This window comes from Oncorhynchus keta, chromosome 19, assembly GCF_023373465.1.
Source record: "Oncorhynchus keta strain PuntledgeMale-10-30-2019 chromosome 19, Oket_V2, whole genome shotgun sequence".
NCBI lineage: Eukaryota > Metazoa > Chordata > Actinopteri > Salmoniformes > Salmonidae > Oncorhynchus > Oncorhynchus keta.
The window spans coordinates 69,167,596-69,185,159 of record NC_068439.1 but is presented as its reverse complement, the minus strand read 5'-3'; the positions used below and the strand labels follow the sequence as shown (position 1 = coordinate 69,185,159).

At 42.1% G+C, this 17,564-nt stretch overlaps 1 protein-coding gene across 5 annotated transcripts in view; it reads right to left on the bottom strand.

Annotated features, from left to right (window-relative positions):
• Positions 1–17,564, bottom strand: part of LOC118398778 (sorting nexin-14-like) — a 22,082-nt gene extending 4,518 nt beyond the window's left edge. Inside the window, exons 1-26 of one of the 5 annotated variants that reach the window (XM_035794466.2) lie at positions 17,375–17,563; positions 17,044–17,194; positions 16,696–16,816; positions 16,319–16,392; positions 16,009–16,087; positions 15,839–15,882; positions 15,629–15,716; positions 15,359–15,443; positions 15,079–15,235; positions 14,784–14,859; positions 14,458–14,502; positions 14,289–14,369; positions 13,813–13,927; positions 13,381–13,536; positions 13,138–13,262; positions 11,078–11,136; positions 10,643–10,669; positions 9,523–9,652; positions 8,989–9,175; positions 8,655–8,738; positions 8,391–8,491; positions 7,760–7,871; positions 6,070–6,110; positions 5,769–5,885; positions 1,665–1,745; positions 398–518 (exon numbers count right to left, since the gene is read on the bottom strand). In XM_035794466.2, coding sequence (XP_035650359.1) covers positions 398–518; positions 1,665–1,745; positions 5,769–5,885; positions 6,070–6,110; positions 7,760–7,871; positions 8,391–8,491; positions 8,655–8,738; positions 8,989–9,175; positions 9,523–9,652; positions 10,643–10,669; positions 11,078–11,136; positions 13,138–13,262; positions 13,381–13,536; positions 13,813–13,927; positions 14,289–14,369; positions 14,458–14,502; positions 14,784–14,859; positions 15,079–15,235; positions 15,359–15,443; positions 15,629–15,716; positions 15,839–15,882; positions 16,009–16,087; positions 16,319–16,392; positions 16,696–16,816; positions 17,044–17,180 — 2,443 coding nt within the window. In that variant the 5' untranslated portion in view covers positions 17,181–17,194; positions 17,375–17,563. Of the gene's footprint in view, positions 1–397; positions 519–1,664; positions 1,746–5,768; positions 5,886–6,069; positions 6,111–7,759; positions 7,872–8,390; positions 8,492–8,654; positions 8,739–8,988; positions 9,176–9,522; positions 9,653–10,642; positions 10,670–11,077; positions 11,137–13,137; positions 13,263–13,380; positions 13,537–13,812; positions 13,928–14,288; positions 14,370–14,457; positions 14,503–14,783; positions 14,860–15,078; positions 15,236–15,358; positions 15,444–15,628; positions 15,717–15,838; positions 15,883–16,008; positions 16,088–16,318; positions 16,393–16,695; positions 16,817–17,043; positions 17,195–17,374 lie in introns of all 5 variants that reach the window. The other 4 variants (XM_035794468.1, XM_035794469.1, XR_008071224.1 and 1 more) reach the window with 4 other exon arrangements.

The following is a 17,564-nucleotide window of genomic DNA, read 5'->3' as shown; positions in this document are numbered from 1 at the left end:
AAGAGTGGCTGGCCCAGTGCTCCAGTTGTCTTGATAGATGCGGAGGGTTAACACCTTTAGTTGACGCTCTCTATTTTGATTTTTAGACAAACAATCCGTTATCTGACTTTGTTTCACGCCATTAGTTTGGTGTGGGTTTTTCTTTTGTTAGCTTTTTCTTAGGCAAATTTAGTGGGCGCTCATGGTGGGTCTCTTAGGTTCCAGTTGTTGTTGCTAGTCAAGTTTCTGTGGACACCCCCATGAGTGTCTTTCAGAACCCCTCCTAAAACCCCACTTGTTTTGGTTGTTGTCAGTGACTCATTGTTTGTTCTCCCTTCTGTTTGAGTGCTGGAGAACGTACCACATAGTTCAGTTCTTCTCTATGAAAGGGAACTACTACTTGTGCCTGGTCACTTACCCATAAACATCATGTAGTCATACATCCCTTCTACCGAGATCATCTCCATAAAGTAGTTCCGGTTATGCGTCTCCAGGGTCTCAAACAGATTAGCATTGTTTTTGTAGAGGTCATTGGAGAGCTAGGGAGAGACACTATTTTATTGACAGAATGAAAAATACAACTGTCAAGCCATCTTCTAACATCTTTAATTAGTGGCTTGCAAAAGTATTCATCCCCTTGGCACTTTTCCTATTTTGTTGCCTTACAACCTGGTATTAAAATTGATTTGTTAGGGGTTTGTCTCATTTGATTTACACAACATACCTACCACTTTGTAGAAGCAAAATATATTTTTATTGTGATACAAACGAGACAAAATAATTTAAGAGTGCATGACTATTCACCCCCCCCCCAAATCAATACTTTGTAGAGCCACCTTTTGCAGCAATTACTGCTGCAAGTCTCTTGGGGTATTTGACTCTAAGCTTGGAACATCTAGCCACTGGGATTTTTGCCCATTCTTCAAGGCAAAACTGCTCCAGCTCCTTCAAGTTGGATGGGAATGTTCAGCAATCTTTAAGTCATACCACAGATTCTCAATTGGATTGAGGTCTGGCCTTTGGCTAGGCCATTACAAGACATTTAAATGTTTACCCCTAGGCCACTCAAGTGTTGAGTCATTGTCCTGCTGGAAGGAGAACCTCCGTCACAGTCTCAAATCTCTGGAAGACCGAAACAAGTTTCCCTCAAGAATTTCACTGTGGGGATGATATTCTCGGGGTGATAAATTGTTGGGTTTGCACCAGACATAGCGTTTTCCTTGATGGACAAAAATCTAAATTTTAGTCTCATCTGACCAGAGTACCTTCTTCCATATATTTGGGGAGTCTCCCACATGTCTTTTGGCAAACACCAAATGTGTTTGCTTAAAGAAAAAAATAAGCAATGGCTTTTTTCTGGCCACTCTTTCGTAAAGCCCAGCTCTGTGGAGTGTACGGCTTAAACTGGTCCTGTGGACAGATACTCCAATCTCCACGGTGGAGCTTTGCAGCTCCTTCAGGGTTATCTTTGGTCTCTTTGTTGTCTCTCTGATTGATGACCTCCTTGCCTGGTCTGTGAGTTTTGGTGGACGGCCCTCTCTTTGCAAGTTTGTTGTTGTGGTGCCATATTCTTTCCCATTTTTTTTTAAACAATGGAATTAATTGTATTCTGTGGGATGTTCAAAGTTTTATATTTTTTTATAACCCAACCCTGATCTGTACTTCTCCACAACTTTGTCCCTGACCTGTTTGGAGAGCTCCTTGGTCGTCATAGTGCTGCTTGCTTGGTGGTGCCTCTTGCTTAGTGGTGTTGTAGACTCTGGGGACTTTAAGAACAGATGTATGTATACTGATGTGACAGATCATGTGACACTTAGATTGCACACAGGTGGACTTGAACTAACCATGTGACTTCTGAATGTAATTGGTTGCACCAGATCTTATTCTCAGCCTCCAGTATTTATGCTGCAGTAGTTTGTGTCGGGGGGCTAGGGTCAGTTTGTTATATCTGGAGTACTTCTCCTGTCCTATTCGGTGTCCTGTGTGAATCTAAGTGTGCGTTCTCTAATTCTCTCCTCTCTTTCTTTCTCTCTCTCGGAGGACCTGAGCCCTAGGACCATGCCCCAGGACTACCTGACATGATGACTCCTTGCTGTCCCCAGTCCACCTGACCGTGCTGCTACTCCAGTTTCAACTATTCTGCCTTATTATTATACGACCATGCTGGTCATTTATGAACATTTGAACATCTTGGCCATGTTCTGTTATAATCTTCACCCGGCACAGCCAGAAGAGGACTGGCCACCCCACATAGCCTGGTTCCTCTCTAGGTTTCTTCCTTGGTTTTGGCCTTTCTAGGGAGTTTTTCCTAGCCACCGTGCTTCTACACCTGCATTGCTTGCTGTTTGGGGTTTTAGGCTGGGTTTCTGTACAGCACTTTGAGATATCAGCTGATGTACGAAGGGCTATATAAATCAATTTGATTTGATTTAGGAGCTTCATAGCAAAGGGGTGAATCCATATGCACGCACCACTTTTACATTTTTCGGGGATTAAGGTCTGGGGAGTTTCTTGGCAATGGACACAAAATATTGATGTTTTGTTCCCCAAGCCACTTAGTTATCACTTTTGCCTTATGGCAAGGTGCTCCATCATGCTGGAAATGGCATTGTTCGTCACCAAACTGTTCCTGGATGGTTGGGAGAAGTTGCTCTTGGAGGATGTGTTGGTACCATTATTTATTCTTGGCTGTGTTCTTATGCAAAATTGTGAGTGAGCCCACTCCCTTGGCTGAGAGGCAACCCCACACGTGAATGGTCTCAGGATGCTTCACTGTTGGCATGACACAGGACTGATGGTAGCGCTCACCTTGTCTCAATCGGTAAGAGGGTTCATCAGAGAAAATGACTTTACCCCAGTCTTCAGCAGTCAAATCCCTGTACCTTTTGCAGAATATCAGTCTGTCCCTGATGTTTTTCCTGGAGAAAAGTGGCTTCTTTGCTGCCCTTCTTGACACCAGGCCATCCTCCAAAAGTCTTCACCTCACTGTGCAGGCAGATGCACTCACACCTGCCTGCTGCCATTCCTGAGCAAGCTCTGTACTGGTGGTGCCCCGATCCCGCAGTGGAATCAACTTTAGGAGACAGGCTTGGCGCTTGCTGGACTTTCTTGGGCGCCCTGAAGCCTTCTTCACAATAATTGAACCGCTCTCCTTGAAGTTCTTGATGATCCGATAAATGGTTGATTGAGGTGCAATCTTGCTGGCGGCAATATCCTTGCCTGTGAAGCCCTTTTTGTGCAAAGCAATGATGACGGCATGTGTTTCCTTGCAGGTAACCATGCTTGACAGAGGAAGAACAATGATTCCAAACACCACACTCCTTTTGAAGCTTCCAGTCTGTTATTTGAACTCAATCAGCATGACAGAGTGATCTCCAGCCTTGTCCTCATCAACACTCACACCTGTGTTAACGAGAGAATCACTGACATGATGTCAGCTGGTCCTTTTGTGGCAGGGCTGAAATGCAGTGGAAATGTTTTTTGGGGGATTCAGTTCATTTCCATGGCAAAGAGGGACTTTGCAATAAATTGCAATTCATCTTATCACTCTTCATAACATTCTGGAATATATGCAATTTGCCATCATACAAACTGAGGCAGCAGACTTTGAAAATTAATATTTGTGTGTCATTCTAAACTTTTGGCCACGACTGTACATATCAAAAGTCTGTTTTTTATATGCATAGTTTCAGTGGAAAATGTTCTTCCAAAACTGATAAACCCTGGAATGACTGGAACAGTCATGGTTTATGTTTTTGGGAAGGAGTATGTAAAGATTTATTGTTCTGACATACATTTGAAGTCGGAAGTTAACATACACTTAGGTTAGAGTCATTAAAACTTGTTTTTCAACCACTCCACAAATATTTTGTTAACAAACTATAGTTTTGGCAAGTCGGTTAGGACATCTACTTTGTGCATGACACAAGTCATTTTTACAACAATTGTTTAACAGAGATTATTTAATGTATAATTCACTGTATCACAATTCCAGTGGGTCAGAAGTTTACATACACTAAGTTGACTGTGCCTTCAAACAGCTTGGAAAATTGCAGAAAACGATGGCATGGCTTTAGAAGCTTCTGGTAGGCTAATTGACATCATTTGAGTCAATTGGCGGTGTACCTGTGGATGTATTTCAAGGCCTATCTTCGAACTTTGCTTGACATCATGGGAAATCAAAAGAAATCAGCCAAGACCTTAGAAAATAAATTGTAGACCTCCACAAGTCTGGTTCATCCTTGGGAGCAATTTTCAAATGCCTGAAGGTACCACGTTCATCTGTACAAACAATAGTTCGGAAGTATAAACACCATGGGACCACGCAGTCGTCATACTGCTCAGGAAGGAGACGTGTTCTGTCTCCTAGAGATGAACATACTTTGTTGTGAAAAGTGCAAATCAATCCCAGAACAACAGCGAAGGACCTTGAAGATGCTGAAGGAAACAGGTACAAAAGTATCTATATCCACAGTAAAACGAGTCCTATATCGACATAACCTGAAAGGCCGCTCAGCAAGGAAGAAGCCACTGCTCTATAACCACCATAAAAAAAGCCAGACTACAGTTTGCAACTGCACATGGGGACAAAGATCGTACTTTTTGGAGAAATGTCCTCTGGTCTGATGAAACTAAATTGTTATGTTTGGAGGAAAAGGGGGAGGCTTGCAAGCTGAAGAACACCATCCCAACCGTGAAGCATGGGGGTGGCAGCATCATGTTGTGGGGGTGCTTTGCTACAGGAGGGACTGGTGCACTTCACAAAATAGATGGCATCATGAGGAACAGAAATTATGTGGATATATTGAATCAACATCTCAAGACATCAGTCAGTAAGTTAAAACTTGGTTGCAAATGGGTCTTCCAAATGGACAATGACCCCAAGCATACTTCCAAAGTTGTGGCAAAATGGCTTAAGGACAACGAAGTCATGGTATTTGAGTGGCCATCACAAAGCCCTGACCTCAATCCTATAGAAGATTTGGGGGCAGAACTGAAAAAGCATGTGCGAGCAAGGAGGCCTACAAACCTGACTCAGTTACACCAGCTCTGTCAGGAGGAATGGGCCAAAATTCACCCAACTTATTGTGGAAAGCTTGTGGAAGGCTACCCAAAACGTTTGACCCAAGTTTAAATTGTTTAAGGCAATGCTACCAAATACTAATTGAGTGTATGTAAACTTCTGACCCACTGGGAATGTGATGAAAGAAATTAAAGCTGAAATAAATCACTCTACTATTATTCTGACATTTCACATTCTTAAAATAAAGTGGTGATCCTAACTGACCTAAAACAGGGATTCTTACAAGGATTAAATGTCAGGAATTGTGAAAAACTGAGTTTAAATGTATTTGGCTGAGGTGTATGTAAACTTCCAACTTCAGGCAGGGTAGCCTAGTGGTTAGAGCGTTGGACTAGTAACCGGAAGGTTGCAAGTTCAAACCCCCGAGCTGGCAAGGTACAAATCTGTCGTTCTGCCCCTGAACACTGTTCCTAGGCAGTCATTGAAAATAAGAATTTGTTGCCTTGTTAAAATAAAAGGTAAAATAAAGTGAGAACATCCTGGCAGAGAGCAGGGGTAAGGAGATAATCAGTGATTAAGGCTGTCCACTCAGGCAGGATATATCCCTACATATAGCTAAGCTGGATGGGAGGGGTGTACATAGTGTTTCCACTGTGAAGTATGTATAGGCCAAGTGGACAGATGGGGAGTTTTGCACAGTGATTTTAACTTGGGTAAAACCAGGGAATTTGGGGAAAGTTTTGGGAATTTTGCAACCGTAGCTGACCTTGTTGTACTCAGCAGTAGAGCTGAGGGTGGTCAGCTCAGGCCTGCTGGGTTTGACTTTGGGAGATTCACAAGAGTTGAAGAAGGACTGGATGAAAGGCTCTAGGTTCTGTCCTTTCTGGCAGGCAGAGGAAACAGACACAACATCATGATTAATATCACACCACTGAGCTGGGAGGTCTGCAACACCATTGTCTGATCATATATTCTTTATTTAAGAGTGAAATAATTTCAGTGACTAACTACAGTATATCCCAAGAGATATTCTACTATTAAAATCCCATTGGATAAATGCCTCTTACCTCTTTTATAATTTTTCCAGGGACAGACCTGAATATTTTACCTGAGAAGGAATAAAATCAATTTGTCAACACAGCTACACATGATGCTGCTACATAGCTAATCAACAATGAATTTCTCCTATATTTCTCTATGGCATCTTTAGGCCTCCTTGTATGAATGTGTGGGTTTTTAAGGATTGCATCCCAATTGGCACCCTATTCCCTACACATTGCACACCTATTATGCTCTGGTCAAAAGTAGTGTACTATATTGGACACTGTGCTATCTAACCTCCAAACGAGCTTCAATGCCATACAACACTCCTTCCGTGGCCTCCAACTGCTCTTAAACGCTAGTAAAACCAAATGCATGCTTTTCAACCGTTCGCTGCCTGCACCCACACGCCTGACCAGCATCACCACCCTGGATGGTTCCAACCTTGAATATGTGGACATCTATAAGTACCTACGTGTCTGGCTAGACTGTAAACTCTCCTTCCAGACTCATATCAAACATCTCCAATCGAAAATCAAATCAAGAGTCTGCTTTCTATTCCGCAACAAAGCCTCCTTCACTCACGCCGCCAAACTTACCCTAGTAAAACTGACTATCCTACCGATCCTCGACTTCGGCGATGTCATCTACAAAATTGCTTCCAACACTCTACTCAGCAAACTGGATGCAGTTTATCACTGTGCCATCCGTTTTGTCACTAAAGCACCTTATACCACCCACCACTGCGACTTGTACGCTCTAGTCGGCTGGCCCTCGCTACATATTTGTCGCCAGACCCACTGGCTCCAGGTCATCTACAAGTCCATGCTAGGTATAGCTCCGCCTTATCTCATTTCACTGGTCACGATGGCAACACCCATCCGTAGCACGCGCTCCAGCAGGTGTATCTCACTGATCATCCCTAAAGCCAACACCTCATTTGGCCGCCTTTCGTTCCAGTTCTCTGCTGCCTGTGACTGGAACGAATTGCAAAAATCGCTGAAGTTGGAGACTTATCTCCCTCACCAACTTCAAACATCTGCTATCTGAGCAGCTAACCGATCGCTGCAGCTGTACATAGTCTATCGGCAAATAGCCCACCCATTTTTACCTACCTCATCCCCATACTGTTTTTATTTATTTACTTTTCTGCTCTTTTGCACACCAATATCTCTACCTGTACATTTCTGATAATTTATCACTCCAGTGTTAATCTGCAAAATTGTAATTATTCGCCTACCTCAAGCCTTTTGCACACAATGTATATAGACTCCACTTTTTTTTCTCTTCCTATTGTGTTATTGACTTGTTAGTTGTTTACTCCATGTGCATCTCTGTTGTCTGCTCACACTGCTATGCTTTATCTTGGCCAGGTCGCAGTTGCAAATGAGAACTTGTTCTCAACTAGCCTACCTGGTTAAATAAAGGTGAAATAAAAAAATAAAATATGGGAAATAGGGTGCCATTTGGGATACACTAGGCAGGGTAGCCTATTGGTTAGAGCGTTGGACTGGTAACCGGAAGGTTGCAAGATCAAATCCCCCAGCTGACAAGGTAAAAATCTGTCGTTCTGCCCCTGAACAGGCACTGTTCCTAGGCAGTCATTGAAAATAAGAATTTGTTCTTAATTGACTTGCCTAGTTAAATGAAGGTCAAATAAAAATGAATTTTTAGTGTTCCTTGTGTTATACATAAGTGTTATTTGATGCTCCATACCCAGGTTTACATCAGGCATCATCTTGTCCATGAACTGAGTCTCCATGCTGTGAGGTGACAGGAAGTCTGCCAACAGCTGACTGTTACTCAACTCTGGGTGCTGCAGCAGTCTCTGTTTACAACACAGACATGTATTATAGTAGTTTCGATTTCATAGAACTGTATAGGTACTACAGTTACTGTACACTACAGAGCAATAGGCCTACGTACACAGTGTACATAACATTAAGAACCGCTTCCAAATATTGAGATGCACCCCCCTTTGCCCTCAGAACAGTCTCAATTCATCAGGGCATGGACTCGACAAGGTGTCGAAAGCGTTCCACAGGGATGCTGGCCCATGTTGACTACAATGCTTCCCACATTTGTGTCAAGTCAGCTGGATGTCCTTTGGGTGGTGGACCATTCTTGATACAAACAGGAAACTGTTGAAAAACCTAGTAGCGTTGCAGGTCTTGGCACAAACAGGTGCACCTGGCACCTACTACCATAGCCTTCTTTAACCGGTCTCCTCCCCTTCATCAACACTGATCGAAGTAGATTTAACAGGTGACATCAATAAGGGATCATAGCTTTTACCTGGTCAGTCTAGATCATGGAAAGAGCCGTTCATAATGTTTTGTAGGAATACCTGCAAATATTCCTCAAATTCTTCCCTCTTTGATGATAGGAACTCATAGTTCTTTGGTCCTATAATTCTTTTCGAAGGGAGCTGTGCATCTGCAAATGAGCCTGTGCAACAAAAAAAGTTAAAAACTACCAGTGACACATAACAAATGTGAAAAAAGGTAACGGAAGCTCACATCTACTAACCACAGGACTTCAGAGATAACAAAGCCAAACAGGTATACTTCCTCTGAAGAAATGTGTGAGAAAGTACACAATGTCGTCTTACCGTGGAACTCTGTGAGTTTATTTTCTAGAACGTAGAATTCCATGTATCGTCTGAAGATGGACCAGTCCTCCGTTTCATGTCCCACTGAAACAGAAATAAAATCACTCAAGAATCAACACAATTGAAAACCAACATCAATACTGCAGTTTTATCTTTCCCCAATTCCCACACACATAATTCATAGAACACATATATAGTGCATCCTAAATGGCACCCTATTCCATACAAAGTACACTACTTTTGACCAGGGCCCTCTGATCAAAAGTAGTGCACTGTGTAGGGAATAGGGTGGCATTTGGGACTTTAACATAAACAGCTCTAGCCGTGCCCTCACCTTCCTTCATGTCATTGCGTTCCACGTCGATGCAGAACACGGGGACCCTCTCCTTCTTCACCTCGTCATCGTAGAAGTCAATGTAGGGGATGGTGATGCTCCAGGCTGACAAGTTCCTCAGGACACCTGGAGTACTAGCTGCCTCCACATGGGAGTCATCCTCCATCACCATAGTTGCTTCCTCAACCTGCAACACAACATGGGATGTCAAAAAGGCACTTCGTATAATAAATTAAAATTCCTTTATTTGTATGGCATGTTCAATGATGTGTTAGTGTGTGAAAATTCAAGAACGATATTGGAATTGGAAATAATTGTTGTGTGATACTTTAAAGTGTCATTCCCAGAGTGTATTTTTTGAAAACTGCACTTACTACTAAAGTAACTGACAATTCAATCAAAATAACTATGGAAACCCAGCCTGTGGTTACAATATGCAGGAATAGAAATCCCCCATTCATATGCATGGTGGAGGATGGGGATGTGATTGATCATAGTTTCGGTGTCAGTGTTCATTTTGGTGGGGGTTCTCACCGCTTCATCTTCAGCGTCGACCATGGAGTACGGCAGCATCGCCCCCTCCATGGTGGTGCTCTTGAAGACGCCTTTGATTTTGCTGCCGATCCGGCTGATCCCAAACGTCTCCCCTCGTTTTGAGACGTTCCTTCACAGGCACACACGAATACAGAAGTGAACACACACTAGGAAATTGAATGCCAGACAGGCAGCTGTGTGAAACTGCATGTGTTGTTGCTGTCAACAGTTGATGCCACTTATCCAAACATCTGCTGTTAATGCAGCGATGCCCGAAATGGTGCTATGCAGATCAAAATAATTCAAAATGCTGCAAAGATGTTGAAACTATAAGTCCAAAGTCAAAATGCCATGCTGAGGTCCAAATCCAAACATGAACACACAAAGAGAGCACACATTATGAAACGTTGCACATTCTACTAATGCCAAGCAGACAGATGAGAACAGATGCACTCAAGCAATGAGAGGTAGTTTGTAGTTGTGTACAGGAGTCCATGCTTACAGACTGAGGCTTACATCTAGCCATATGTCAGTAAAGGTGGTTTGAATGTTGGATGGGCAACTTAGTGCAGACCAAATATTAGGGACAAGAAGGGAAGGTTGAAATTGAGGCCCTCTAACACTGTCCCGACAAGGAGATCTGGCGCCCATTATACACAAGAGAACTATGGGCGCTCACACAAGACATGGATAGACCATTAGAGAAACAGTATGAGAGGAGATTAGTTATGGGGCCATGGGAAACCCCACATTTCTCCTCTTCCTCCATTCTGTGGCTCGAGTTCAACGCCAAAACTAGAAGTTAAATACTATTCAAAGCACCTGCTACCTTGAATGTTCAACAATTATTCAACTGAATAAAAACAATTACATATAACCCCAACTCTTATTCAGTTACAGCAATACAAGGTAAAGAGCAAGTCTTAACAAAAACAACAAACGCTAGCTTGCAAAAGCCTACTGAAGAAAAGTGCTTATTGCCCCACAATGCTTTTTCTACAGCACATTTTGGTTCCATTCACTGCAGTCTGGGCTAATTATATCTGGCATGCAGCAAACTCAATGGCAGTCGGCAGCAGGACATTAACCTGGTCTGCATCATTCCCAAACACATACTCACCTCATATCATCCACACTCAGACTATTCCTGGAATAACAGCAAGATAAACAACATAAGCCCACAGCGACAGGCTACAAATAGTACAATATAGCTTCAGTGCCATCATTTGTGGTGGGCGTAAACAGGCCTGTGTTTGTGGTGGGCTTAAACAGGCCTGTGTTTGTGGTGGGCGTAAACAGGCATATGTTAACAAGACGCCACCCTAATGTGGAGTCTTGGCTGAGAAGTAAAGACGCACGGTGTAGAAATAGCCATTGAAACTACACAACACTTCTGTTATGAAGAAGATGAAAGCTCTCCAATAGTCTCTATTTAGATGCAAAGAGAAAATGTGTGTATATGTGTGAGTGAAAATAAAGAACACTAAAGACTTCAGCTTAGAAGAATATTACACCTCTTTCTAATGTCACAATCATTGCCATCAGGAGCACAAACCTGTTCATTCTGGAGTCCCTTTTTGGAGACTCTGCCCCCATCAGCAGGTGTGTGAAATACTGCAGAGAGAGTTATGAATGGGAAAAATATTATCAGTTAGTCAACTTGCTTTTGTATATTGAAACGTTCACGTTGTCATTGTATCATGTTCTGGCTCGTTGTAGGATAACTCCATTGAAGGCGATTAGATATGGGTGTATGGTTTATGTCCACATAGAAAGTACAGGTTGCGTCCCAATAATCTATATTTTTCCAGAAATGTGCACTTGTTCACTTCCCTTGATGGATTAGAAAGGAAAATGACAGGTACAGTTGAAGTCCGAAGTTTACATATAGCCAAATACATTTAAACTCAGTTTTTCACAATTCCTGACATTTAATCCTAGGGAATTTTTACTGTCTTAGGTCAGTTAGGATCACCACTTTATTTTCAGAATGTGAAATGTCAGAATAATAGTAGAGAGAATTAATTATTTCAGCTTTAATTTCTTTCATCACATTCCCAGTGGGTCAGAAGTTTACATACACTCAATTAGTATTCGGTAGCATTGCCTTTAAATTGTTTAACTTGGGTCAAACGTTTCGGGTAGCCTTCCACAAGCTTCCCACAGTAAGTTGGGTGAATTTTGGCCCATTCCTCCTGTAACCGAGTCAGGTTTGTAGGCATCCTTGCTCGCACACGCTTTTTCAGTTCTACCCACAAATGTTCTATAGGATTGAGGTCAGGGCTTTGTGATGGCCACTCAAATACCTAGACTTTGTTGTCCTTAAGCCATTTTTCCACAACTTTGGAAGTATGCTTGGGGTCATTGTCCATTTGGAAGACCCATTTGCAACCAAGCTTTAACTTACTGACTGGTGTCTTGAGACGTTGATTCAATATATCCACATAATTTTCGTTCCTCATGATGCCATCTATTTTGAGAAGTGCACCAGTCCCTCCTGCAGCAAAGCACCCCCACAACACGATGCTGCCACCCCCGTGCTTCACGGTTGGGATGGTGTTCTTCGGCTTGCAAGCCTCCACCTTTTTCCTCCAAATATAACAATGGTCATTTGGGCCAAACAGTTCTACTTTTGTTTCATCAGACCAGAGGACATTTATACAAAAAACATGATCTTTGTCCCCATATGCAGTTGCAAACCATAGTCCATTTTGTAGCAGTGGCTTCTTCCTTGCTGAGCGGCCTTTCAGGTTATGTCGATATAGGACTCGTTTTACTGTGGATAAAGATACTTTTGTACCTGTTTTCTCCAGCATCTTCACAAGGTCGTTTGCTGTTGTTCAGGGATTGAGTTGCACTTTTCGCATCAAAGTATATTAATCTCTAGGAGACAGAATGCGTCTCCTTCCTGAGCGGTAATGAAGGTTGTGTGGTCCCATGGTGTTATTACTTGCATACTATTGTTTGTACAGATGAACGTGGCACCTTCAGGCGTTTGGAAATTGCTCCCAAGGATGAACCAGACTTACGCAGGTCTACAATTTTTTTCTGAGGTCTGGCTGATTTCTTTAGATTTTCCCATGATGTCAACCAAAGTGGGACTGAGTTTGAAGGTAGGCCTTGATATACATCCACAGGTACTTGAAATATATCCTCCTTTTGACTCAAATGATGTCAATTAGCCTATCAGAAGCTAAATCCATGAGATCATTTTCTGGAATTTTCCAAGCCGTTTATAGGCACAGTAAACTTAGTGTATGTAAACTTCTGACCCACTGAAATTGTAATACAGTGAATTATAAGTGAAATAATCTGTTTAAACAATTGTTGGAAAAATGACTTGTGTCATGCACAAAGTAGATGTCCTAACCGACTTGCCAAAACTATAGATTGTTAACAAGAAATTTGCGGAGTGTTTGGAAAAAATAGTTTTAATGACTCCAACCGAAGTGTATGTCAACTTTCGAGATGGAAACTCCCTCTAGCCGAAGCCTACATGACCATTACAATGTTTTAAAATGTGTGGGCAGTAGTGAACGAGCGCAAACTTCAGGAAGTAGGTGAGATTATTGGGATTCGACCAGAGAGTAGTGTCAGTGCATGGCTTGGGCTCACCCCATCGCTGTGGCAGAACATGGGGGTGAAGACACTCTCCAGCAGGGACAGAACATGCTCGTAGGCCTCAAACAGGCAGCGCATAGTCTGCAGCTTCACCACTCCCTCGTACGGCCCCTCTGCAACTAAAACAAGATACATGTTTTTAAAGGTTTATGGACTTCCAGAAAAGAGCACATCTCACATCACACTGTTAAATTATTGTGGTAAAATTGTGAGCACCAAGTCACTACCACAGCTTACTGTTTCGTATTTCCTCAACGATGAAGCGGTCAAAACTGATCTTGTCGATACTCTCCTCCAAGCAGTAGGTCTCGTAGACGTGCTGCACCTCACCATGCAGACGCTGCAGCTCAGCTTCACTCAGCTCTGGACACAGGATCTTATCATTGAACTCCTCTGTAATACCATGAAGGAGAAGTGGATGAATGCTGTTAGTGTTACCAGATTGATCTATGCTTTATAAAACTTTCAAAGTCAAAAACTTAACTGAAATTAAGTGGGGTTGAGTAGTACCTCTCTAAATATCACTGGCTTGACTATGGTTATTTTACATGTCCTCCTGGACTTACATTAAATGGATATTTGATGAATTTATATAAAAGCCTCTCAATAGAGCAGTATGCAGGAAAGACCTTACAGCCTCGTATGAGGTTCTATGAGATTTGTCCTTACCCACGGTGAGTAAGAACTGGAGCACGTGCACGGCTCCCTCCTGCTTTAGGAAGTTCATGAAGCGGAACAGAAGGTCCTGCTGCTCCCGAATCTCCTTCAGCTCCAGCTTCAGCACCTGGGAAACCAGATGGCAGGAGGAAAGACAGAGTTCAGCAGCTGTGTGTGCTCCCTAAATGGCACCCTGTTCCCTTTATAGTCAACTACTTTTGAACAGGGCCCATAGAGCCCATAGTAATGCACTATATAGGGAATAGGAGGCCATTTGGAACACATCCTGTGTTTGTCCATGCAAAACTCTACCAATATTTCATTTATCAATCTCTTCTCTTTTTTTTTGTATTCTGTATAAGTTCATTAACTACCTTTCTCATTGTGCTTGTAATGGCTGATAGGGTACTGTACAGACAATTAATTGGTCAGTGGACTGGATATGTGGGTAACAAGGGCTTTCTGTGCCCATAGGTCTAAGTACTTACAGATGTCTTCTTGGTACGAGGGTCAGCATATTTCTGCAGGAATGGAACCAGGCTAGATGGTGGCTCCATGGCCGGCTCAGACTGGGAAAACAATTTGAGGAATGAATCACAAATGCACGACTGCATGATGCTTCCACTAGAAGATTAGTAAAATGTGCAATTTCCTTACTGGAGTGTCATCAACGAATATTAGCACCATGTGGTTCACAGTATCCTGAAAAGCAACAGGAGGAATGCATCAGTATGATGGAATGTGTCAACCACCACAGTTGCATTGCTAAAATTCCAGTTCTAAAATGTTCTGCTCGTTCATGCATTTCATTGATACAATCTTAATGCAGAGAGTTGAGTTTGTATAATTGGCCCATTCACTTGATTCTGCTCCTTTGAAAAACAAGGCTTGCTCAGCGCAAAGCTGTTCTTGCACGAGTCATGTGAATGGCCTTTAGCTTCTACACCCTCTATCACTAAGTACACATACATCATCATACTTACAGGATCAGCCATGAAGTCCATGATGGGGAGGAACACAGAGCCTACCAGGATCTCTTGCATTAGCACAGCTAGAGATCTGACAAAGAGTAAGACACAGGATTCCAATTGCCTTGGTTCAAAAATAAATGTTTTCCTTTCCCTTCAACAGGTACACGGTCTCTGGCTGTGTTCCAAATGGCACCCTTTTCCCTTTATATGACACTACTTTTGCCCTATGGGCCCTGGTAAAAAGTAGTGCACAATACAGGGGGTAGGTTGCCATTTGGGATGTAACTGTCTGGTTGATGTGGCCTACCTGCAGTCAGTGGCTTTGGGAGGCATGAGATAGGCAAATAGCATCTTTGTCAACTTCCTGAGATAACGCAGCTCATCTTTGCGACTATGCAGGGCAAAATGTAAGTCAGGGCCATACTCAACCAGAGCAGCCTGCTGCAATCCCTCAGTGTTCTTCACTGAAACACACACAAACAGTATTAAGCCTTGCACAGTCAGTGCACATTTAGTTCTCTACTGAACAACATCTTGCAGTGCAGAAACTTACTGCAATTTGTGTTACCAATCTACAGAAAATAAACCTTTTTGCTTGGCCTTTGCAATTATTTCAACGTGCTTCATGGCTGCTTTCATCATTTTGCCAGAAATAACTGAGGGGACATCAACCTGTATGAAACATTTTCACAGTTAGTGTAAAGCCCGAGTACATTAACAATGTATTAACCATAATCAGCAATATATGGACCCTTGAAAAAGAGAGAGACTCTGGGTCTCAATGTTCTTTTCCTGGTTAAATAAAGGTTAAAAAAAAATAAAAAAATAACTTGAATCGACTGAGAGCTATGCATCACCTTCTGAGCGCGTCGAACTAACACAGATGCAAAGAACCGAAAGGTCATTCTCAGTTCATCTACACATGCCTCATCATCTGTGATGTTCCTGTCATGTAAAGAAAAGCATAATGAAATATGCATTCACACTTCCCTCTCCAGAGAACAGGGAAGTCTGTTCAAAATTGTTCAACTGTTCCACAGTTCAAAACTGTGGTAGAATCTACTCACCGGTACCAGGGATATACAAAATTCTCCAGAACCAACTCGAGCACCTACGGGCCAAACGATAATACAAAATGGATTTCCTGATTTGGACAATAAAGACATTGACTGATTGACAATCTGTTATAATTGTGATTTCTTAACAAAAACCTATTTAAAATGACCCATTGCAATACCTCAGACATGGAAGCATCCACTTTGGAGTAGACTTTCAAGTCCAACCATGGCTGATAGTTTTCTAGGAGTAATGTTGGTCTGCGAAGGACAACATATTTCAATAGTGATGTGAAAGAGAAGCACCGACTCAGTGTCCACTAAGTGGCAGATTAACTCTGCCAAATCCTTCTTTGACTTTTACTAATCAATCAATGCCACTGCTGTTCATTGATGCTCAATACAAGCTTCCATTCATTCGCCATACATGTAAACATGACATTTGGTCTGTTCTCCATTTGTGCTAGGCTTATATTGAGTGGTCTGACATACCTGTGACGTTTGCACTTTACTTTCCCACACACTGCACAGCTGTGTCCCAATGGAAACAGCTCCTGTTGCTCTTGCTGGTGGAAGAATAGATAGGGAGACCCTGTCGCTACAACACTTGTCACTTACTTTTGGATATCTGACTGATGAGAAATTACCAACTGTTTACAGAAACATAATAAGCAACTCTATTACAAAACACGGCATTGCCCTAACTATTGGGTCATATTAATTATGGCACACTGAAGGAAAACATTTGCAACAGAAAACTAAAACGAGTGTTTAGTTCAGGAGGTTGTCCCTCCATTTCAATCCGCATTCTTCCATTTGGTGCATAGTAAACATGACCCTTGTACTTCAGGTTTTTGGAATGTGCTTACTTTGTTCTTGGGCTTTATGGTGTACAGGATGTTGGGCAGGAGTGATTCTGGACCGAGGGAGCAATAGAACGTAATCACTCCAGCCAGGAAGGACCAAAAAACCATCAAGATGTGAAGATACCTAGAATAACCAGGTCAGACACATAGATGTCTAATACAATACCTCAACTGAAAAAAAAAATATTCTGAAAGAATGAGTATAGACAGGATGCTATACTGACTTTACCCCGACAGTTCTGAATTGAGCACGATAACCGTTTTAACTACTTCATATTACATGAGCATAAGGTATAACATTTGACATTTATTCAAAAATAGACATCCACCTTGTTTGTTCACAAAACCTACCTATTAAGAAGTATAGTTAATGACAGCATGAAAACCAGAAGAAAGCAAAAGACAGGATATTGACGTCCAACTTCCCTCAAGACATCAATTTGCAGTCCTTGCTTCAGGCTCTCCAGATAAACTCGAATACATTCCATTTTACAAATGGGATCTGTTGAAGATGTGAACATTGTATTTACTCACGCTTGCGTGAAAGACGTAGCTAGCAAGTTAGTTACATGGATAGCCTACTATTTGAAGTAATAACGTTACCAGCTAAAAGTAACAGCACACCAGCTACAATTTACTAAATGATCAAGGGGCACGCGACATTAACTAGCTGGCTACTTACAAATGAGTAATCCAGGCAGCTAGTTCTACTTCAGACAGCGAACCATGTTATACTTTTGTGTCAGTTTCAGATAGAAGAAAGTATAGCTAACTATGTCTTAATTTGAATTGTAGCTAGCTGGCGTTATTTACTATGTCAGAAAGTGTTGTTTATTTCCTTGACAGATCGACTGTTTCCTTAATCCTACAGT